The 25,387-nt window shown below is 32.9% G+C and overlaps 1 protein-coding gene and 1 long non-coding RNA gene across 7 annotated transcripts; both read right to left on the bottom strand.

Annotated features, from left to right (window-relative positions):
• Positions 1 to 8,773: 8,773 nt before the first annotated feature.
• On the bottom strand, positions 8,774 to 15,635 carry LOC113735140 (U11/U12 small nuclear ribonucleoprotein 35 kDa protein). 4 transcript variants are annotated; one of them, XM_072082790.1, is made up of 9 exons: positions 15,266 to 15,630; positions 15,075 to 15,172; positions 14,880 to 14,931; positions 14,162 to 14,232; positions 13,030 to 13,120; positions 12,879 to 12,954; positions 10,072 to 10,150; positions 9,411 to 9,768; positions 8,774 to 9,313 (listed from the first exon to the last, which is right to left on the bottom strand). In XM_072082790.1, exons 1-8 carry the CDS (start codon positions 15,405 to 15,407, stop codon positions 9,433 to 9,435), a joined length of 945 nt encoding a protein of 314 aa, XP_071938891.1. In that variant the 5' UTR covers positions 15,408 to 15,630; the 3' UTR covers positions 8,774 to 9,313; positions 9,411 to 9,432. The 4 variants fall into 4 exon arrangements, with proteins under 4 accessions (XP_071938891.1, XP_027117903.1, XP_071938893.1 ...); XM_027262102.2 differs by having other exon boundaries at positions 9,398 to 9,768; positions 15,266 to 15,624; XM_072082792.1 differs by lacking the exon at positions 10,072 to 10,150 and having other exon boundaries at positions 15,266 to 15,635.
• Positions 15,636 to 19,177: 3,542 nt separating this feature from the next.
• Positions 19,178 to 25,062, bottom strand: LOC140037749 (uncharacterized). 3 transcript variants are annotated; one of them, XR_011841751.1, is made up of 6 exons: positions 24,741 to 25,062; positions 22,764 to 22,831; positions 22,325 to 22,638; positions 21,125 to 21,818; positions 19,789 to 19,882; positions 19,178 to 19,658 (listed from the first exon to the last, which is right to left on the bottom strand). It is a non-coding gene; the product is annotated as an uncharacterized lncRNA (long non-coding RNA). The 3 variants fall into 3 exon arrangements; XR_011841749.1 differs by having other exon boundaries at positions 22,325 to 22,831; XR_011841750.1 differs by having other exon boundaries at positions 21,125 to 21,800; positions 22,325 to 22,831.
• Between the last annotated feature and the right edge of the window lie 325 nt (positions 25,063 to 25,387).

The following is a 25,387-nucleotide window of genomic DNA, read 5'->3' as shown; positions in this document are numbered from 1 at the left end:
TAATGCACATTATACTCCCTCTTCTCTCTCAAAATTGACAGATGAGATGGTTGTTGAGCCTGGGCAAAAATTTGGTTCCTGCAGTAGATTCAATGATTCAATCAAGAGTTTGAATGAGAGTCACACAAGGAGGAAAGAAGTCATATCACATGGGACTGTGGAAGAGGCAAAATCCCTTGCTACTTGCACATTTGAAGAAAGCACTGAATGGGGAAATCAAGTAGGTATATTATACTCCTCTCCATTGAACCTCTCTCAATTATCCTCTAATTAAAATTAACTTAGGAACCATTTTCGAAAATGAACACCGTTCATAATATACTGCATCACTTACGCTAATTATACATAAAATTTTATATCAAATTGACTTAGTTTTATTGTCTGATTTATCATTATAAATTTAGTTACGATTTTTATCCTTTCTTCACGGTTCAAATATTTTGTATAAATTGAATGCCAAAATAATTTTAAAAAACTATTTTTTAGTATGTTAATTTGGAGATCAGAAGTAAGGCAACGACACAATCATATGATTTTATAAAATTACAGTAATTTAGATATGGATAAATGGCAAAATCATTGGATAAAAAAAATCTAATTGATAGGATCCCAACCTTATATATTTTCTAGTACTTTTATTCATATAGTCCCACGGCTAGGAAGGTCCGTTCTACCAAAATTAAGGCCTTGTTTGGCAGGCAAGTTTTTTGCCAAATTTGTCTGCTACAAGTTTTTTGAAAATTTTAACTACGATAATCTCAAAAAATTTCTCAAAATTTTTAAACTATACACTTTAAAATATTCAAAAATTTACACACTTCAAAATTTTTTTAAAAGTCTTCTACAGTAAGTTACAGTAAAATTTTAAACAAATATCCAAAAAACTCACTTGCCAAACATGTATAATCAGGTGAGTACAAGAATTAAAAAATGATAACTAAAACTTAATTCGTGATGCATAGTTAACCAGTTCTTTCGTTTACTTGAGCATTGGAAACTTAGCTATAGCATATATACTAATAATGCATGTTTAATGATTTGACAGATTATTCTCAAAAAAAAAAAAATGATTTGACAGATTGGCTATTCCTACGAATGTTTGTTGGAGAGTACTTTTACTGGTTACCTTACGCATAGCAAAGGATGGAAACCCGTTTATAAAAAGGCCAGCTTTTCTTGGTAGCACCCCCATTGACACGAAGGATTCCATGGTCAGATGATGAAATGGGCTTGTGGATTGGTTCAAGTGGGGTTTTCAAAGTGTAGCCCTCTACTGTATGGGATCTCCCATATGCTGCCTATCCTCCAAAGCATGTGCTATACATGCTTCACAGAGGCAAACAGATTACTGACATGGAAATAGTAGCTCAGACCCTTAACATTATTCTGCCTGTGATTGTATCTTTAGGCTCCCCTTCCTGTAAAACCCTCTTGAAGGATTGTATTGTATTTGGCTATATTCTATGTTATTCAAGTAGTCTGTTCCGGCAGGAGTAGCAGCCGAGTCCGAGTAACATAGGCTATATTGAACAATTAAACATTGGAGGGCTCAATTCTTTTTCGTAAGATACTTATACTGGGTAATATATTTCTGCAGGTATCCAACAAATGGTTTGCACCTTTCGCGGTGGTATATATATCCTCCCTTCTTCAACATTTATACGAGGTCCTTCCTCGTGGAAGCTCAATTTTGACATGGTGGAGTGAACAAAGAATTTGGATTATAGGGTTAGTTACAGGTTGCTTATTTGGATGCGTGGATGTTTTGCTAAATCGACTAGGAGTAGCAAAGGCAAGTTTTAGGTTGACAAATAAAGCCAGTGACCAAGAAAAGCTTGAGAAATACCAGAAAGAAAGGAAATTATGGAGAGATGTTCGGACAGTTCTTTCTCTCATCCCGTGTTCTGGTTCTAAGTTATCCCATCATTGAAGGACTTGTAACAAAGATGAGGAAGAAGCAGCAGTAAATTTTTGTTTAAATAATTTTTACTTCATGCAATATTTACCATATTATTCGCCTAGTCTTCTCTATTTTCTTGCTTTTCAAAAAGGAAATGCTGTGAGTTGCACGTATATGCCACTAAATGGGAGATTGCAGGGTGAAGTGTATGTCACTTCTAATGGTTAAGTCTGTTAAAATAAATAAGAAATTTCAACTCAAATAGTATCTTTCTCTTCTATTAAGTGAATTTACCGAATAATAATGACATAAATGGATTTTGTAGATACGGCCTTTTTTTTTTTTGCAATTTCTCTCTATGCCTTGAATTAACCTGTTTAGGAGGCAATGCCTGTGATTTTCTTAAAAAAAAAAAAGAAATCATAGGCTTTTATCATTTTTTTTTTTGGAAAAATTGTATTATAAGTCCTTCACATTTGTTCAAAAGAAATTTTCGTCCCTTACATTTAAAATGCAAATTTTGTGTCCGTTACAAACTACATTGGTCCAATTTGGCTCAAATGCCTAAAGTGCAACCTTTTTTTTTTTTTTTGCCTGAAATTGCCACGTGACATATACGTGATCGATTTTAAATAAAGTCCTAAGGATTAGCCGAACACTTTCCAAACAAACTATTTGGGAGGCAAACCCAAAAATACAAAATCTAAGACTGGATTTAAGACAATTTCTCTTTCCTTTTAAGAGAAAATCTAATTTAGTTTGTTTGGATTGCTTCATATTTTCCCAATTTTATTTGCTTACATCATCTTTACAATTTCCAATACACTTTTTTATCTTCCCAATATCTTTTTATCTCACATACATCACATCACAAAAAGTGCTACAGTAAAAATATCTCAAATAATCCCAAATAACTTACAATCCAAACAGACTAGACTTTAAAAGTAGTATGCAATAAAAAGCTAATGGCATCAAGTTATAATTTGTTTGCAAAAATATGGTGATTTCATAAACTCAGAATCTTAAAAGTCTTCAATGATAAGCTCCTAAAATATCCACCCATCATCCCTCAAAAAAGGCCAAAAAAAAAGAGAGCAGGTTCATGAATGATTTTACGACCTTACATGGGGAGGTCTTTATTAGTAGAAAAAAAAATATAACTTTGGTCCCTAATATTTGACCTATATGCCAATTTGGTATCTAATATTTCAATAAAAATAAATTTGGTTCCCAAAATTTATGATTTTGTGCAAATTTAGAACAACTTTTTCTACGTGCAAATGAGCATTAAGAATTAATTTGGCACATGAATCAAACATCAGACATCAAAACTACATTTCTCTCTTATGATTATTACAAATTTCAAGGCAGAGAGCTACTATAGAGTATGGACATGACCATGAGGGTTCTCATTCATATAAGATCCATGCAAAAATATTTGATATATAGACGCTTGGCGTTTGCAATGTGGGATGTATACAGACTTATAATATTAAGTAAATGGTAGAGTAAAGCTCAGAATGAAGGATTTATTACATTTACATTCCACAATTACAACTTTGAATTAGCTGTATTGATGTTTTGACGCGAGAGCTTGCAGAACGGATTCGGGGCCTCTCTAGTTGAGGTTCCGTCTAATTTCATCAAATTATGTAAATTGGGAAAATTGCTATGTAAACGAATACATTTTTTTTTTGTGTAATCGTGAATTTTATGCCGACTTAATTGTCTATTAATTTACACAACTAGACAGAAAACTTCCCATTTGGTCTGGGCATCGTCTGGTCTACCAAATCAGTTCCCATAACCCAATTTGCACCTGTAGCTTGATCTGCTTGTTTGAAACCAACGTCAAAATTTAGTGTTTTTGAATCAGTAATAGACACTTGAAGAATTGGATCGAGAAGATTGTATACCTTAAATTCAGAACTAAAGCAGTAATTAGAAACGCTTTCTTGTAAAAACTAAGGGATGAAGCAGTAAATATTTTTATATTTTTACTTCATGTAATACTTCCCTTACTCACCTAGTCTTCTCTATTTTATTTTGGGATAATTTCAGAAACCTCCCCTAAGGTTTCTAACAATTTTACTTGACGCCTTTAGACTTTAAAAGATCTCACTTGTCTTTCTTATTTTAAGATTTTTGTATCATTTACAACCCATTTTAAAATACAATATTAAAAAAATTCATTTTGGGAAAGTAAATATAATCTCGTTCCAGATTTGCCCTTTTGTTGTCTTATTTTTTATTACAAAAACAAATGAAAAAACAAAAATAAAAAAATATGAAGATTTATTTTGATTGGACAAAATGTAGTGTGTTTTTAAATACCAAGAGTTAATATATGAAAGTTTATTTGAAAATTTTGCAAGTTATCAAGACAATATTTTCTTTACTTAAAGCATTTTGAGTTAATTTAAGAAGTTTTATAAATCATTTACATTTTTTGAAATTTTAATTTTTTTTGTCCAAATTGATGGCTTGAAAATTAAAAGGACACAACATGCTAAAAATTATAAATAAATTTTGTATTGTTTTTAAATTAGTACAAAAAGATATTATCATAGTTGTGAATTACTGCAAGTTATTTTTAAAAGTATTATAAATTGTTTATACTTTTAAGTAATTTAACATTTCTTATCCGAACTAATGACGCAAAAACTATTAAAGAGTTTTTCGATCTTATTATCAATTTTTAAATTTTCATTAAAGAATTTCATCGATCAATTTACAAAAATTAAGAGATAAGTGCCTTTAAACTTTTGTATCACTTGTCTTCCTTCCTTGCTCTAATTGAATCGGACACAACAATTCATACATGCAACAAAATCAGGATAGATAAATATATCTGTCAATCGTAAAATGAGATGACAGTCATATATAATTGCTTCATCTTAACTATAGTCAACAAATCTACAAGTTCAAACATTCACTAAGTTAATACGCCATCCAAAATCAACCACTGCGCCACCCTTTTTAAAGAGTGATAGATCATTGCAAAAGGATATTAAATGCACCACCAAGATATGATAGTTAGCAAAAGCTCTTCTATGCAGATTCTGGCCAAATTGTTGTGGAGATTTCTTGAACATGGCCCAAAATAGTAAGAGAAGAGAAACTGGCGGAGGGAGACGTGTAGTTGTTTGGAAGATGCTCAAGTGAAAACACTATTTTGCCCCCAATGACGGAGCCGGGGCTATGTTTTGCAAATTTTAATTTATAACTTGTAAATATATGTTTAAAACAAAGTTGACCCTCCAAATTTTTTACAATTTTAGTTTATATTATGAGAGTTTATATATATATTAGTTGCCTTTGAATTAATTTTTTTCATCAAAAAAAGTTATTTATTTTTTATTGTGGTAATTATTTAACTTTCAAAAAATTAAACATATAATTTGATGATCCATAGTAAATTCAATTTGATATATTGTAATAAAAGACCCAATTAATAATTATAAATAGGTTAAAACAAAAATAATTACTTTATTGGTCCACATACAATATACAACTTAGCCCAATTGATCAGCCTTGTTCACATTTTTCCAAAATCAACTAAAACTATAGAAAGGGCATTTTTCAATTATGAAAATAATCAAGACAAAGGTTCAAAACAAGATGGAAGATAAGTTTTTAAATGATTGTCTAACTGTGTACATAGAAAAGGAAGTTACAAAAAAATTTAGCACTGATTCAATCATAGATGAATTTAGTTCTATAAAAGAACGTAAAGCTCAATTTACTTTTAAGAAAAGAGGTTGAAATTTCAAGGTATGTTAACATAACTTTTATCTTTTTTTTTTAATTGAAAATAGTTATATTTATATTGCATAGTTATACATGCATACATACATACATACCTACACACATACACACACACACACACACACACACACACACACACACACACATATATATATATATATATATATATATATATATATGTTGGACATGTGACATATTGGAGCATCTTCTCATAATATGCAACTTGGGTGATATGTGATGTTATGAGATATTTAATCAAAAATTATTTTTATCTTAATTTTTGTTATGACTATGCTGCATATTTATGAAATAGTCATAACTTTGTAATTAAAATCAATATTTGATGTTTTTAGATGTCATATATTTAAATAGATGAAAATTATTTTGAATATTACATATTAAGATAAGTTTGTTAAGAAAAATTTTGGCCTTTCTAGGAAAAAAATCTTGGCTTCGTCACTATTTGCCCCTAAGATACAAAACCCCAAAATGCATAGGGGACCGTAAACCAATGTTTTTAAGCTTGGACCGGCTAGCGAATCGGAAGGGGGCCGGTTCACCAATTTTTTTTTTTTAGTGCTAAGTACTTCACAAGTCTTCACGTTATACTTGAACTTGATGGCTAATGCACAATCTAACATGGTTATTGATAACTTAAGTCCCTAAAATGAATTCACCAACATAACTAAATTTAAGTTGAGATAATAATAAATTTTCTAAAAGTTATACATAAAACTTATTCACCGCAAGTTTTCATAAACTCATTACAATCATAAATAGATATAATCCAAATGTTCACCAATTATCACAAATAAAAACACAAAAATAAATAAAATAAATGTTGACATTCTTTTATGATCCTAAAAGAGTCCAACTCATATTTAAGACAACAATTTGAATAACAAACTTCCATCAGTGGCATGATAGGCAACATCACCACCTTCACAATTTCATCAACTTAACCTGAAAAAGTTAAAAGTTTATTACAACAATATAAATCTAATTGCAGCTCGTTAGATGGCCAAGCATGTACACCAGCAAACCAAAAGTAAAGAGTTTTAGGGGTTCAAAATTTTTGAATTAAGTTTTTATTTTAACTTTTATTGTACTTAGTTCAAATTTTTATATTCTTATTATTCAATTATTAAATAATATGTAATTTTGCGACATAGAGTATCAATGGAAAAAAAAATTGGTAATTAAGCTTATTGAGCATTATAAGTAAATATTTAAAACTAATGATGGGTACAAAGAGCGGTATAAATTGATAACTTAGTTTGTAAAAATGAATTTAAATGAATTTACAATAAGTTAAAATAAATTGGTTATAAATAGGTAATTGGGTTACCCAATTCATTTTTTGACTTACCCATTTATACCCATCTAATTAAATGGGTAAATATGGGTTAACTCACTTATACCTATTAACCATTTTATCCAACGCAAACCCGTCCAAGTCATCCATTTTGGCACCTCTAATTACAATCAACAAGCAGATCAGCTTCATGAATCCTTCCTGCCAAGGGATAATATTTAGTTAAAACATCAGATAAAGACTGCTTAAACTGATGAGAAATTTGGCAAGGATTATCAATATTTGGCATAGTATAGAAGAAAACACGAGAAACATAATATGGAAGATGAATTTGGTCAAGGTAGGATAGTCTGTGGTGTTTTAAGTGAATGGGGAGTTGGAGAATTTGGTTTTATCAACTCTTTTGAGATGATCTCTAATCTGGTGGCTGTCTGTGTATGCTAAAATTTCAGAAAATCTATGCTGCCAGCCCTCAAATGTTGAGTGTTGATATAGTGCAAGACTAAGGTTCATAAAAACGTATGCAACGGAAATTTGACTAACCGTTTCAAGTGCACCATCTATTTTTACAAGTTGTCTACCAGGAAAATATCAAGTTTCATTAGCATCACAACAGGATTGCAGAACTTTGAATCTCAGAAAAAAAAAAAAAACTATTGATACAAATTATATGGATCAATATGAGTCATATACCAAAAATATGAAATATAGGATGATAAAAAAAAATGAAATTGTCTACATTTTAGAAGTATTAACAAATAATCAAGTCAAATAATAGAAATGAAAAACATAATATGAGAAAATTAGGAAAATGAAAGCTATGGGCTGATTTATAAAACAAAAATATCAAGAAAAGCAAAATCAACAATCTTGAAAAACAGGATTTGAAACTATAGACTTATGGATAAAAAAAAAATCAAGAAAGCAAAATCAATAACATATTGATTAAAATTTATTATAAAAAAGACAATAATGAATTATAAAAAGTAAAAATTGTCCGAAATTTTGTGATAGTAACTGTTAACATATAATCAAACCAAATAATAAGAATACAAACATGATTGTAGAGAATTAAAAAATAAGAAAAACTATAAGTTTTTTTGATAAAATAATGTAGTAAGGCATAATAAATACAAACATATATAAGGCAAAAATTAATACATTAATTAAATGTTGTTATAAATAAGGAAGTAAAAAGGAAGGAAATTAATTGTTACCAAAAAATAAAAAGAATTAAAAAGTAAGAAATCAATATGTTGATTGAAATTTGTTATAAATACAAAAGTAGTGAATTATAGGGAAAAATTAAAAAAATTCCAAATTTTAGTAATAGCAACTTCTAATATATAATCAAGCCGGATAATAAATTACAAAATGTGATTAGAGAGAAATTTAAAAAAAGCTATAAGTTGATTGATAAATAGATTTGACATGCCATAATAAATGCAATCCCATATAAGGTGGAAACTAATAAATTGATTGAAAATTTCATAAATAAGGAAGTGAAAAGGGAAGGAGATTAATTGTTACCAAAAAATAGAAAAAGAATCAAACACAACTATTAAATAGTTGTCCATGTGACAAAAAGAAAATAAATAGTTCACTTGATAGAAAGTTAAAGTACCCAAGTCAAAAACTTTAACCAAGTCAACAACCTTCTTAAATTAAAACTAAACATTATCATACATATATATATATATATATAGTGTATATATATGTATGTATGTATATGTATATGATTACACTTCTTGATAGCTACTTTTGAATGAAAAAACTCTAGTGCCCCTGTGTTCAAGATAACTTCACATGAAATATATCTTCTACCTATTAGAGTTTCGGCAAATGTATTGAAAGTTGGGAATCAAAGTACAGACAACCAAAAAGTATAAGATGACTCGGTGTAAATTCAGTCTTAGCAAATACATTAGTTACACAAAATATCTTCAGCAGTACTTTTTTCACATTTCTGCCCACCGTACAAGGCTTCACGAACGTGCTTAATTTCATAGGGATGTGGCGAGGTTCTGGCTTTGCTTATACCCAAGTACAATGTTGGAATTTGCAAGCTTGGCAATCAGATGCAGCACCGGTATTTTCATTTGGCGTATCAAGATGGAATCAAGCAACAAAACTGGCACCCTTCATATTCTCCAAGTCTACTCCAAGTCTACTCCAAGCTTTATACATTTCACTTGCATATGATTGCTACCATTCACCTCCACGTTTAATGGATCTTGATCAATGCGTTCTGTGCTACTTGAACCAATATCCACGCAACTGCGCCTCTCCGAGACAGATGCAGTGGCTCTCAGACTGCGTCATCCAAAAGCCTTAAAACCAGAAATCATATAATGTTGATGTCAGAAGCTCCTTACTGAAATCTGAAAATCACAAAATGGTAAAAAGTTGCTCACTCAGTACTAGCACCAGTTGGAGATTTAGCTGCTACTTAGTCGTCTGATAAGCTGTTCCTTCTGGGAGACCACCTTTCACTTTCATGAGAATATCTGCCACGTTGGCGTGAACTGCTTCTGTCCATGGAACCACTGACACCTGAGTGATCACGACTGTTAGACTTCTTTTCATCTCGATGAGAATGCCTACTACGTTTGTGGTGCTTGCTTGAGCGGTCGTGCCTGTCTCTTGACCTCCTCCATCTATCAGATGACTGATCCAGGCTTGGTGACCTTTCGAGATGATAATCACGACTAGTTTCTTCATCATGCTTATAGGAGTAGTCTTCACGGTCTGCAGAAACCCTTTTTCTTCGGGGTGGTGATGGAACCTTATGCATTAAATAAAACATTATTAGTTGCAAGTTTTTGGCAACTACTATGTACTTGCTTCATCAAACTTGAAAGGGACTCCGGTCATAGTCTTCGCTGGATCAAGAAATGTTTAACTAGGCTTCTTAAAGTGAAAAAGAAACAAGGGGAAAAACATCTGAACATAGTCAAAGTAGTTACTTAGATTATTCAAGCAAATAACTACAGGAAATCTTGATGAACAAAGTTGCACTTTCTTGTTTAGTATCAGAATACACACACACACACAAGCACCAGAAATCTAATATTTGACATTCTGATACCTCAAATCGTGACACATATCTTCCTTCCAGGGGAGGTGGTATGCCAAGCCTTTTGAGGTCATCAAAAGGAATTTGTCGCCTGGGTTATACCAGAACCATGCAAACATAAGATTAGGATATCTAAAAACTTGAACAAATTAAAGTTATAGTCAGTTGAATTCATCAAGGCAAAGATAGTGGCTAGCAATAAATCTGAAGACCCAACCCAGGCAACTGCTTATAATTTAGGATAAAATGATCAGTCATGTACATGACAGAACATTCTTAGTCTTCCAAAAGAACCAGAGACCCACACACCACTATAATTTCAAGCACCGCCTTGGGGATCAATGACCAGTCTACCACAATGCCTCCCGCCAATCCAAAATGTTAGAAAAAAACTACAAGATAGCTGCATCTTTCATGTGAGCAGTTGGTCATGGACTCCATAACTTTCAGCCTCAATGAAAATAAATAAAGAACTTAATTTATCCCGCAGAAATCACATAGGAAGATAACAAAGAATAATTTGCTTGTCACTTTTTGTCAAGTCAGGTGCTGTTGCATTTCTCCAGGTGCCAGAATTTTCAATTTCTTTCTCAATTTAGAATAGTTCGACTTGCATTAATAGCTGTTAGGAAGTTGTGAAAGTAAGCATTAGGGTAAAGTGACAGCAAAAAAGCGGCAGAACAACAAGAACTAAAACTTGATTATAGGGAGGTCACAATTCAATCATACAACTGAATCATGTCTCATTCACCTATTAACAGGAGAAATTTACCTCTTATCCTTTTACTTACACAAATAGGAGAACTGTAGGGCCTAGTACTCTAGAGCAAACAAGGGAATATTTGGGAAAAATATTATGGCTATTCAATATTTGGACAACTGTATTTAAAATTGTAGATCCAGAATGGCAGGCCACTACAACCTCAAAATGGAAGTGGGGAGGACTTGGAAATTCACAACAGAAAGGGTTCATTGTATGTAGTTTATTGAAAACTGCTTCAATATGTTTCACTGTGGATGACTGCTGTGCACTTAGACAATAGGAACAGAAGGAACCAGAGAATTTTCAGCATCTGATGCAACGCAAAACAAAGACAAAGCAAAAGGAAAAGGAAAAACTATAGCCTATTACTTAATGGCTATTCTGGACCAAACAACTCACAAATTACTTAGGAACAGGGAATTTTAAGATCCCTTTTCAAATGAAGTTAACTTTGATATCTTTTGCTAATATTTGAATACTAAAAGGGCATTTGAATAAACAATAGAAATAGAAGGAATCATAGAATTTCTACCATTTGGTGTAAGGCCATGACAAGGATGAATAAGAAGGATAAGAAAATACTACAGTTTATGGTCATTCTGGACCAAACACACTTAGGTGCAAGGTTTAAACATCAACAAATCTCACGAGTTACTAGGGAACTGGAACTCTTTAGGATTTCTTTTCAAATAATTCAATGAACTTAACTCTGATATTGTTTGCTAATTTAGTCTATAGCTTGAACCCAGGAATCAGATGTCATGAAAAAGACTATGCTTCCTTCATTCCTGAACTTCCCAAATTGAATGCGTTACTGGGGCTGAGCATGATGATTTAGAATAGTGAGAAGAGAGAGAGACCAGACACAGCTTAATCAAATTGGGAATGATCAGACAATTGACATATCAAACTGCAACAAAAGGTACAAGATCAACTCCTCCAGTGTATCTAAAACAGTTGCAACAGAAGATATACTTAAGCTATAAGATTGGCTACATCTCAAGGATCTAAACTAATCAAATGTAGCAAATTACTGAATCTCAAGTATAATAGGTCAATATAGTACAACGGAATTGGATTTTCGCATCAGACAATTGACATTAAAAAGAATATCAAAATTACTCTGGGAAGAGAGTGTTTTAGTTTCTAAATTTTGAAAAATGATACTGAATATTCTTCTCAAAACTAGGTTGCCAAATGGAAGCAAAGCATTTCCCTTTTTTTTTTTAAAAGGTTTATTTTTCATGTATAACATGTAACAATTAGGTATACATGCAATACATCATAAGACAAGATTCTTAAAAATGGATTACAATACTTATTTTGACAGTGACAGTCAAGTCATTTCAGTGCGAATAAGGAAGTCCAATGAAAAGGGATCAACCCTTCATTGAATCGTTGAATTATGTGATTCAATCAATGAATTTATCATAAAGTGATCCAGTTGAAGAACAACCAATGTCTAAATTAGGATCATCTTCTTTATCCACAATGTTCACCAAGGTGGTAAACCTAATAAAAGTCTACCAAAAGAGTGAAATTCTGATTTCAACTTTATGTGGAAAATAAGCTTGATGCTCAAAACATTTAAATCCATAAACAGAAGTGCTGAAATCCAAAAACTGAATCGGTAACAACATATTCCTTGAGAAAAGTAGATTAATTTTACAAGCTTAGATAACGCAGCAGATACTTTCCTAAATCTCAAGAGTATGCATCAATAAAATTTGCATTAACATCTGTCACTAGCAAAATTTATGTGATATCTACTTGTTTCCCACTTGCAAAAGTTCTATTTATGAAAACATCCTTTTACTAAGACAAAAGATAACAGTCACCCATTATGTAATCTATATATCCCACAAAGCGATTAAATTATTACAAATGGAAACAAGAGAAAACATTCCAGTGGCCAAAAATAACAAAGGCATAACCTATAAGAAAACAACTCTAATGGACTATTTAACGTTCCTTATACCTTCTGTTGCAACTTTCATATAGAAAAATTCCAGTCAATTAGTTAGCATGGTTCAAGAAGCAAAGGATTGACACATACAAGGGAGCACGAAATGGTCGTTCTCGCCCTCCGAAACGCAGCTGCCCAGACTCTTTTCTACCACCAAGACCCCCTCCTGGAAAGAAAAATAACTATTAAAGTTGATAATAATCATAATAAGGCTTCGAAAGATTAGAAAGATTTGACAAACCTAATCTTCTTGGGATCCAGCCTGGCATGAGCTGCTGTCTGTTGTAATCAACTATGATTTCCGAATCATCAATAAAGGTATGATGAGCATCCTGCACAAAAGATGTGGAAATAGGCTTTTCATCTGGTATTTTTCTGATTATGATGATCCCTTTAAGTATCTCAGACTTAAATCCCGCAACAAATTGGAAGTACGGATAAACATGTTAATACCAGGATTTTACAGTGAAAATGTACTCCAGGATCTGCTAGCTAATAAGTCATATCCTACATGATGTATTATCGCGAACATCTCATGCAACCAAATTCAAGAGGAACAGGGAATGCTTAAACAGAGGGTTGTGGTGAAATTAAGGAAGAGAGTATATGCAAGAACTCGGCATCTCTCTGCGTGAAAAGGAAACAGGGTTCCTTGTCTTAAATTACACACATAGATAGTGTAATATCTAACACATCTATCACAAGATTAGTTTGTAGAACCATAATTTTTACCTTGGCTGCTGACCTTTTGAAGTAAAAGTTTACATCATCCTAATTCACTCATAATTAGCATTCTAACTACTACCAAGCTGCTGTGAAAATTTGTTTTGTTACTTAGCAGAAAGATGGCTAGTCTACACTTTTTGGCAACCAATCTCAGACAAGTTGAACGTCTTTTCCAAGGTTTCTGACTTAAAAAACCTCAGCCCTGACACAAATTATGCCAGGCTCCTCATTTCTGCCCATTTTTAGTTAGTACCAGAACCAAAAAGCTCCAGAGACTGGCAGCAGTTAAAGAAAATAAAACAAAAAGTGGTAATCAAGAGATGACCTTGATAGATCAACAGTTGAACTAATGCACGCTTGAATCAAGATGCCAAATTTCATGATTGCTCCAGATAGCCATTAAAGTGATAACCAACTATAAGGTAGTCGTAAAGTACGTTCCTCAGAGTAAAGCTAAACAATTTGGAAATACATGCATTGCCAAAATCCAGTCAAGAGATAAAATTTTACAGATTGAAGGAAAAACTCTTAAGGCTATCAAATTAAACAGACAAAAGGGAAAGAACAACAAAGAAGTGACACTGACGTAAGTAGGGAGAGAACCAAACACGGTTGACAACCTCTCATATATAACAAAGTAGACTCACCTTATATGCTCGCCTCATTTCTCTTTCTGTTTCAAATTCAACAAATGCATAACCACGTGAGGCACCAGTGACTGCAGAGCAATCATGAGAATGATTAATTTACATCAGCAACTCATTTGCAAATTCAAAGATGCCATTCTGAGACGTGGACAAGATTCCCGGTAAAAGTTTCTAGTCATGGATTCAGCTAGGATCATTCTATATGTTGCAACAGAAAGGGTGTCACAATTGATAAAAAAAGATTAGGTTCCCTATATTTCTCCTTTGCATTTGTTCTCCCCATACAACTGATACTAGGCTGCATTACAAAACCAAGTACCTACTTAACATCTCCCTAGCGTGTTACAATTTCAAAACCAAGTACACTTCTATTTCTTTCGTTCTTTCTACAAGTAACAAACTGTGAGCAAAAAGATTTGCTGCACGACAAAGCTATAATAATGGAGCATTTCATCTTACTTTCTTCCAAGCAACTGAAGAAAAGAAACACAAAATTCCGGGCCGAGAAAAACCATATATCATCATAAATACTTGTAACGATTGGTGGTTGCTAGGGTGCTTCACATTTAATTGTAGAAAAACTATAACTTCCTTTACAAATCATAAACAGACAAGTAAAATATAACACAATAATACTCAAAACCGAAAATACAATTGAAATTAAAGTTGACCAAAAAAAACTGAACAGCATAAATAAGTGGATAAATTAGTAACTAACCAATGTGTCTGACTAATCTCAAGTTCTTTACTCTTCCATATCTGCTCATAGCCTGAAGAAATAGACAAAACCCATATCCCCAATTCAACAGATAAGCTCAAAAAAGTAATCTTTTCAAATAAAACGCCATAACCAAAAACCAACAAAACAAAGTGAAAATGAAGAAAATGAAACTTAAATAAAAAAAAAAGGGACCTGCCGAAGAGTTTCTTCAGTGGTGGAGTGGGAAAGACGGCCCACAAAAATCGTGCAATAGGGGTCACCAATCACCTTTGGATCACCAAAAGGGTCATCTGCAAGAAAATGGGCACATAAAAAAGTGGGAAAAAATGGCAAAAAAGAATGAACAAGAACCTGGGAAGGAAATCAGCAATAGGAAAAGTTACAGAGGCCAGAGTTGGTGCAAAGGAGAGCTCTGTAGATGCCGTTGTCGTGAGGAAGAACGTCGGTTCCATCGATGCTTCCTGCTTGAATTGGATGGTATGATTCTGCATAGAATACTGAGTTGACGTTGCTGCTGCTGCTCATCTTCTTCCTTCTTTTGCTCTCTTTGCTTGCTTTTCTTTTATTTATTTGAGATTTTTTTTTGGGTTAATTTCATCGACCCGACCCGAATCATAACAACAGTCTCGGATCTGTATGGATTGATATCTTTGGAATAATTATCTTTATTCCAGTCAAGTATTTGAAATATATTGAGAATTATGTTTGGATAGTTAATTTCTCTTGAATTCTAAATAGGATTTTTGTATGGATTGTTAATTCTATACCTCTAAATTTTTGTCATAATTATTTGAAAGTGCATAATTTGCCTTTGCTCTTTGTAAACTATTAAATCAAGGGATAATTGCAGAAACCTCCCCTGAGATTTCTGACATTTGCACTGACCTCCTCTCTAGGTTTTAAAATTGCATTCACCTCCCCTGAACAGTAACAATTCGTTGCAGAAACTTCCCTCACAACTTTTGTAGAAGTAAGATAAGAAATTTCTTTCAATTTTGCCCTCTTCTTGCTTGACAATTATTATTTGCTTGACAATTGCTTAACTAATTATCTAATTAGTTAATAGTTAAACTAATTAACTATTAACTAATTATCTGATTAATTATTAACTAATTAACTAATTAACTAATTATCTAATTAATTAATTAACTAATTAACTAATTAATTAATTAACTAATTAACTAATTTCTATTTATCTAATTAACTGCTTAACTAATTAACTAATTAACTAAAGCTGTTGTCTGTCCGAAACTAACAAACTATTTGCATGTTAAACTAATTAACTAATTAACTGCTTAACTAATCAACTAATTAACTAACTAACTAATTAACAGACTATTTGCATGTTAAACTATATGTAGTACGCATTACCTATTTAAAGTATCAGCTTTTTATGGGTATTTTACTTTCAAACATTTAATTTATGATAAAAACATCAATGTTTGTAAGTAAAATTTAAAATGTGTTACAGTAATATTCTTACAAAAAGGGAGGGACATAGGGCCATAAATTAAATGTTTGAAAGTAAGATTATTGATATTTTTTGTAACACTTTTTGAATTTTATTTACAAACATTGATATTTTTATCATAAATTAAATGTTTGAAAGTAAAATACCTATAAAGAACCAATACTTTAAATAGGTAATGCGTACTGCTTATAGTTTAACATGCAAATAGTTTGTTAATTAGTTAGCTAATTAATTAGTTAATTAGTTAAGCATTTAATTAGCTAATTAGTTTAACATGCAAATAGTTTGTTAGTTTCGGACAGACAATAGCTTTAATTAATTAGATAAATAGAAATTAGTTAATTAATTAATTAGATAATTAGTTAGTTAATTAGTTATGCAGTTAATTAGTTAATTAGTTTAACATGCAAATAGTTTGTTAGTTTCAGATAGACAACATCTTTAGTTAATTAGTTAATTAGATAAACAGAAATTAGTTAATTAGTTAATTAATTAATTAGATAATTAGTTAGTTAATTAGTTAAGTAGTTAATTAGTTAGTTAGTTTAACATGCAAATAGTTTATTAGTTTCGGACAGACAATAGCTTTAGTTAATTAGTTAATTAATTAAGCAGTTAATTAATTAATTAGTTTAACATGCAAATAGTTTGTTAGTTTCGGATAGACAACAGCTTTAGTTAATTAGATAAACAAAAATTAGTTAATTAATTAATTGGATAATTAGCTAAGCAGTTAATTAGTTAATTAGTTTAACATGCAAATAGTTTGTTAGTTTAGGATAGACAACAGCTTTAGTTAATTAGTTAAGCAGTTAATTAGTTAATTAATTTAACATGCAAATAGTTTGTTAGTTTCGAATAGACAACAACTTTAGTTAATTAGATAATTAGTTAATTAGATAAATAAAAATTAGTTAATTAATTAATTAGATAATTAGGTAGCTAATTAGTTAAGCAGCTAATTAGTTAATTAGTTTAACATGCAAATAGTTTATTAGTTTCGAACAGACAACAACTTTAGTTAATTAGTTAATTAGATAAATAGAGATTAGTTAATTAGATAAACAGAAATTAGTTAATTAGTTAATTAATTAATTAGATAATTAGTTAATTAGTTAATAGTTAATTAGATAATTAGTTAATAGTTAATTAGTTTAATTATGCAGAAATAGTTTGATTAGTTAATAACTATTAACAATTAGATAATTAGTTAATTAGTTAATAGTTAATTAGATAATTAGTTATTAATTAATTAGATTATTAGTTATTTAGTTAATTAGTTAATTAGTTAAACTATGCAGAAATAGTTAATTTAGTGTAATTTTTTTTAACAAATGTTTTGTTGGGTTTGATGAAAGTACTCATCACATTCATTTGGTAAAATTAAATCATGCCAGGGGTACTTTAGTAAATTGACCCACTTTTGCCTATTAAATTGCATCCAACTTTTGATAGGGGAGGTCAGTGCTATTTCAAAATTGATAGGGGAGGTCAATGCTATTACTATAAAAGTCAGGAGAGGTTTCTGCAATTATCCCTTAAATCAATTAAAAACACGAGTACCATGGCATCTCTAACTCTTGTTCCACAGTGCAAGTAATTTCTCGACAGATTCAGATTAGCAAATACAAATAAGTGCTTCTAATCGGACAGTGGCATCTTACCAACTAGCACACACAATCATGACACAAACAGAATTATCAAGGTAGTTGATATTAGATGATAACTGTACTTTATATGTTTAGTACAGTCCGTACGCCGACACACTAAAATTAAAACAAGAGCATTGATAATTTCTTTCCTATTGCCTTCGCCTACCATTTTTGTAGTCATTCCATATTCCATTTGCCATTGCATCCCTCATTCCATGCCATTCATTCACCTCTTCTTACGAGGCATGGAAGGGTTGGATTTCTGGCCTTGGTGGCACCCTACCTTCTCCCTCAACCTCCATCTCCTGTTTGTGGTCATTGAAGATGTCATCCACTAGCAATTCGTCTCGTATAAAATTGTGAAGTGTGCAACAAGCAATGATAACATTTATTTATGTAGTCATATAAAAATTTGGCACTGGACTGCGCAATATGGTGAATCATCTTTTTAGCATCCCAAAACATCTCTCGATTACATTTCGAAGCGATGAATGACGACTATTGAAAAGCTGCTGCGGGGAGGTGAAACTTCGTTGTCCTTATACTTGCTGTCGGAGTGTACCACGATAAGGTGCAAGAAATCCTAGAATGTTTCTATATGCACTGTCAATCAAGTAGTATTCCTACCATGTCATTCATTGAACGAGAAAAAAAGAACCAGTGATTAGTACAAGAATAAACACTTAAAACTATATAAAAAAAGATTATTATATAATTGTTTCCACCTGGCGGAGGCATTGGAAAATGTGTGAGCCCTGTTAGTGCTCCATCCAACACATGTGCATCATGGGCACTCCCTTCCCATCCAGCCTAAATATATATAAAGTGCATATCAAAACCTCATATGGCTAATACATTCTGAGTTGCTTGGCCATGCCTATTCTTGTATGTGACCTGTTCCCCAGGCAGAGCATGTGCTGGAATATGAATCACATCCATTGCACCTATTGCATTCTATGCATGAAATAAATGAGTTGGTGTGATGTCTGTAATAGCATTTTCCATGGCAATAAAAAATATTAATCTTAGGAGTAAAGGATCGATTTGTAATCATTAAAAATATGCATTATGAAAAGGGTGCAAAAATTTTCTACTATAAACCAATTGGTGAATCTTCGATCCGTATAAATTTTTGGATGCACATTGTTTTGGCCTTTGGGTCGAACAAGATGTTTTCCTAATTCACAAAGACTTCGTAGGATCTCGTGAATGTTCTTGCATATAGTTTCCAGGGAATGCTGAAATCGTTCATCAAGACAACGCATTCGATGGTTGTGACTTAACATCACCAATGTCATACACATTGCCTCTTCTATTTTTACTCTTTTCTAAGGGTTTTGCGGGATGTATCTTCCACTAACCAAAATTTAACATAATCGCATGAAAGAGTCCACTGTGACCCTACAATTCTCAAGAATCCTTGCTGGATATCTATGAATCACTTCTTGGACATAATCTCTTATCTATAACATGCTATTTCTACATGGTAGTGGCAATATATACTCGACTGCTCATTTGGCAATCAAATTGAAAAGAACAAGAACTGTCCATTCAATTAGTTGCCAATCCTCATTGTCCTCATCTTGGTCATAAGAAGTTCCCCGAGTAGTTCAGTTCCTGTCCATGCTTCTACTCTCTCTTGATACAAGCAACCTATACCAATTTCAAAATGCCAATTTCATTAGACAATGCACAGGTTATAAGAATCCTTGGTAGGAGAAGATCTAATTTTACATAGACAAATGTGATAAGACAAATAGATTTTTTGTTATGATACATTTACCTGCATTGTGATACAGTCAAACTAGTGTCTCGAGCAACCAATATGTGTCTGGAAGGTTAGCCTACACCGTTGTGAAAGTAGGTGGCCGATATCTCTTTCACAGTAATTTATAGACAAAGAATGAGTCCGTGTAGTTGGCAGCTGTACAAGGGAATCTCACACAATCTTATTTTTTACTAGTCCATACAGTTATTTGTTTGTTCCTTACCAATAAGTTTAGATAACTTTTAATGGGTCTACGTGAAAACATTTCCACTTTCATTGTTAAAACACAAGTACTTCCATCCGGATGTCTAATAAAGCTATACAGTTTTAACAATGTAGATGGCCATATGCATCATCAGACACTAGTGGCATCAACTATTGAAGAGCATGGATAAGGAGTAAAAGTTGCAATCTCTACATTTTCATCAGCCAGAAGTATGCGTGCAGGGATGAATGCAAAACAACAGCGTTGCTTTTGTCCAGATTTCAGTTCATTGGAGTAATAAAGAGCATAATTAGGGGGACCTCAATGTCATGCAAATATCTTGTTACAAGACAAATCAACTTTCAGTGAGCGACATTTGAATGCCACCAGTGGGTTACTTGTAATTGATAGGGACGAATGGCACATTCCAATCAAAACGTTTAAAACAAATGTTTTCAATTCAGGTGATGAACATTTCATTTTCATTTCTCCACTACTAAAAATCCTTTCATATAATCTGCTATGAAGAAAGTATATATACATACACAAAAAAAGGACTTCAATGAGTACACATATACATTTACATATGTACTTCTATATAAATATATGCATAAATATATATATATTTATATACAACTATGTATATATATACATATATCTATTTGTACGTTTACATATACATAAATATATATATATATCCATATATATTTATATAAATATATATGGATATATATATATTTATATATGCATTTATATCCATCGTTATATATAGGGTTATATATATCCATAAATAAATATATAATTATATTAGAATGTGTATATATATGGATCCCAACAGCTATGCGTATAATTTACCTCCAGTAATAGTTATGCAATGTCCACAATATTAAAAGATTTTAGCCAAGTGATCACATTACAATTCGTTCAAATTAAAATGAATACCACGTCTTTAATGTCCCCGCTTCTAATCGAAACACACATCAAGTTTCACATGGGGCGAAAATGTAAGCAATTCCCCCACTTCCACAGTTGAAATCACATAACACATTCAAATTTCACATAGTAACAACATATATGCCAAATGCCTAAAATTGGTGAGATTAAACTACAAAACTGCTCACCAACTATAAAGGTTTCAGGGAGTACCAAGTGTGTGACGGTTGTGGGGTTTAAGGATCCAGAATGGAATCAGCATAGTAATACTGGAAGCTTTCATCTGATTAGAGGAACATTTGGCACCACTTCTCACTCTTTTTAAACTCTTTCATGCAGGCCAATCGTTTCTGGGACTAGAGCTTAACGGACTCATGTTTCGAATAGCTGTTATCCCAAACTTTTATTGCAGTGACACGCCACTCGTTACGCCATTCTTTATCTTCAATCTTCAATTGTGACAACTTGCTGATGTGGGTGGTTGCGTCTCTTAGAGCATCCCGGTCTTTTGAGATTTAGTGCTCCTACATCCATCATGTGACGAATTCCCTAGGCTCGATGTAGGTCTTTTACCAGGTTTCTTTGAAACAAATTCAACCTTATTATCGCGAACAGGGATGTACACATCCTCTCTCCAGAAGTCGGAGCAAGGTCCATCAAGTTTCGTCTTTCCCTTGAGCCTCGAACATGCACCTGCTATCGTTTTGGTAGATCACAGAGAGTGGTGGACATCACTTTGGGCGGATGACTGGGCATGTTTACCGGTAGCTGTGCACTCCTCCAGAATTTCAGTCAACTCAAAGAAAATGCCACAGCTTCGACTTTCTTTGAACTGTGCAAAGTGCTTGCTTTCCGGCCATTCAAATATTTACTCACTAGTATGCAACCCCTGAGCAAGTAGCATTATCTAAAATCATAGTAGAAAATTTTTAGACAGATCTAGTACAACCAGGATTTTTTCAATTACAAGGCAAAGGAAAAGGGCAATCCAGTAGCATTAATTAAAACTCTACAACCTGAGTATGTAACATCAGATGCAAAATAAGTATCAAGTACAAGACAAATCCATCTTAGATCCAGCAATAATCACCAATTATGAACACTTTGATGTGAGTTTGACAATTTTAAGCAATAGCAAACGTTTTAAACACAGGTTGTTGTCAGTATTTCCCGACTATGATTATTTGTTACATCAGCACATTAGGTTGAAAAGCACAAGTCTTAAATTAGGCATATAAAACAGTTTAAGTTTCATAACCAGCGAGCCAAACCAAAGCTAATATTATATTTAAGTAGCAAGGAAACAAAAGGTCATCAAATAGCCAAAGCTGTTATGGGTATTGTCCATAATGTAGTGCAGTAGTACACCACACATATCTAAATTTAAATGTAGAAGTTAATGGAGTGCATTACCCTCTTAAGAGCACTCCATTTTTCCTTGATAGCTTGGAAGGTCAAAAGGTCGGCATTCCACCCGAGTCCTATCTTTGCAGTTGATCGAGACATCCCAGTTAACTGAGTGAAACACTTTCATTCAGTTTCCAACCTATAAAACTTGGATCGGTACTGATCTCATTTCAAATTTATGTTGCACTTGTCATTCATGTGTAAGGACAAGTGATACCAATTTGACCTGCCCTTCTGCAGCTTGTCCCATGCACTATGCCACTCCACCAATGTAGCAACAAAGGTTGGCTCCAAAGTGCGGTGATTTTTTCAATCAGCTACTTCGGAATCATCATTAATTTGACCGACATATATATATATATTACTGTTGGGTTAGCGGTAGATAATAAGAGCAAAAGGACTTGAAAATGAGGGCTGGCAATTGAAAGTTGGAGAAGGTATATACCTTCAGCAAGTAGTTTCTTGCACATGCTCCTAGATCGTTTGAAGTGGTCTCGAAATGTGATTGCTAGACTATAAAATAAATAAATTTCAATGCAACATGGTCATATTAGGGACTGAAAAGTGTGTAATTTGAAGTAAAAAAGTTCAGCTGAAGTTTGTAATAAAAAAAATATGAAAGTAGTTAGGCAATCAGCCAAACCATAACTAGTGTGTGCTAAAACAGCTATGGAATATAGATGAAATGAACATATAAACATATAATATTTACTTTCATGGCTAAGTTGATGAAAGTAGTACATGCAAAAGGGTCTTACCACTGCTCTTAAGGACACGACGGCATTTATGGAGCATATAAACGTGTGAAAAAGGACAAGATCGGTAGAACAACAGTGTTCCGGAATAAGGGGCTGCACAAGTCAATGAAGGACTTATAATAGAAATGGGACTGCCGCGTCGAATTTTGCGGATGAGTAAAAAGAATTAACAAATTATCCGGATAACCATTAAACTTTTGCAATCATCGAGTTTTGGCCATTGAACTATTAAATGTCTAGTTTTGACCATTGAAATGTCAAAAGTTAAGACTCAAGATCATTCCGTTAGATTTAGTCGTTAAATATGCCAATATTTGACTGCCGCACAATTCCTAAGACCGCAAGAAAAAGGGGCAAATTATCTAGTGGTGATTAATAGGCTGGAGAATATCTTTACTATTCAATAGTAGTGGCAGTAGCATCTCAAGAAGAAGAATATGAAGAACCCTAGCCTTGCTGCCTTGACTAGCAGAGATGCCCATGGCGGAGGATCGGATTCCTTGCAATCTTCAAAGAGAGAATTGATCTCTCCTCCATTTCAACCCACCGCCTCCATCCACCATGACTCCTCCTCCTGGAAACTCAACATTGACGAGTTTCGATTGCCTCAACAACCTTATCACCACTGCTCCTTCGATTTTCCATGTCTCTACCCCCAAAGTCAGTACTACTTCTTCTTTCGTCACTTTACCAATTTGAACTTGCTATTGCTGGTGTTGTTGCTACTGCTAGTCTAATCACCCAATCCATCATTCTAGGAAATGAAGATCTTATTTGTCAACCCTTCCTGCTGATTCTTAATCCCTCCATTCACTTTGTCGTTTCGTTTTTATTCGTTTCTCAAATGTTTGATGTTGGGTTTAAGCAAAAAAAAAAAAGGAAGACGAGGAACCAGATGCATAGGAGAGGAAGAAGTGGTACAAGCACTCTTTTCAACTTTCTAATTTGCCCCATTCGTTTTGTCTTGGGAATGGTGCGGGCAGTTAGATCTAGCATATTTAATGACTAAATCTAACGAAATGGTCTCGAGTCACAACTTTTGATATTTTAATGGTCAAAACCAGAGATTTAGTAGTTCAATGGCCAAAACTCGACAATTGCAAAAGTTTAGTGGCCATTCGGATAATTTGCTCAAAAAGAATTAACCAGTCAAAATTTTCTTTCTCATTGCCAAATCAACTAACATCAACGTGATTTTATGTTAATAGTGTCTTTTCCTCCAGTGTAAAGGCATCTGTATACAAAGCATTACCTCAATACAGACCTGTTGCATTTATTAAGCAAATTTCAGATTTTTTTCGTGTGATTTTCAGGCCTTGCTTGGTATTGTATACTGAATGATAAATAATTAACTATCCCAAGCATCTAAAGTAAACCAAAGGAACATCTTTTTCATCGGCAAATCTCGTATGAGAACCATGTGGTCATTACAAATGGCTATTTGGAACTAATATTTGTCTTCTTAAAACGGTGAAAATAGGAACCATTGGCTCCCTGCAATTGTACTAAAAAAAACCCCAAAAAATGACGAACCCTAAGTTTTAACCCCGACTACAGTATCATTGTACAATTAATCTGCTATCTAGAGCTAATAAAAGCTACGATTGCATAGCCCTTTCCATGAATCAAAAAAACAAGGCAACAATTTATAGAAGGAGATGTACCTGAAGGGAAATTATTGGATTCCTGCCAGATGGTTAACGAAGATGGCCGCTGACAGCCAAGAAGCACCTCTCTTCTCTATGCTCAGTGTTCGCACACCAACAACCACGAAAAACACACGAAGGCACTATCAGACATCAGGGAAGCAATTTTAAGGAGTGAAACATATTACGTCGAACCACCGGATGTCTGTTTTTTTTTTTGACACACAAAATGGGAAGGTGGAGATATTGAAATCCAGAGTAAAGTACAGAGGTGGGGGGAGGGGTTTTGAGTTGCTTGCTTTATGGGAGAACTTCTTTCTAACGGTCAGAATACAATAAGTGTTTGTACTTGTTTTGGATACAAAGTAGTGGGGACGAATTATTTCGGTCAAATTTGGTCAATTTTTCCAAAATTTTACTGGTCAGAAATTAGAATAAAGGAAACTATCAATCCATACAAAGCGATTATTATTTATTATTTAATGTCTGTAGAATTTCTTTTAATACGTTGTAGGAGTGGAAACACATTTGTATCATATACACTCTTTTCCTTATAAAATGGAAAACTATAGATTATATAAATTTTGAACTAGTTTTATTATTTTGTTTCATGATATTGTTTTCTGTTACAAGCTTGACACACGAAAAATCTATAATGCCATTGT

Source organism: Coffea arabica, chromosome 3c, assembly GCF_036785885.1.
Source record: "Coffea arabica cultivar ET-39 chromosome 3c, Coffea Arabica ET-39 HiFi, whole genome shotgun sequence".
NCBI lineage: Eukaryota > Viridiplantae > Streptophyta > Magnoliopsida > Gentianales > Rubiaceae > Coffea > Coffea arabica.
The sequence above is the reverse complement of the archived record's forward strand: the minus strand, read 5'-3'. Positions and strand labels throughout refer to the sequence as shown.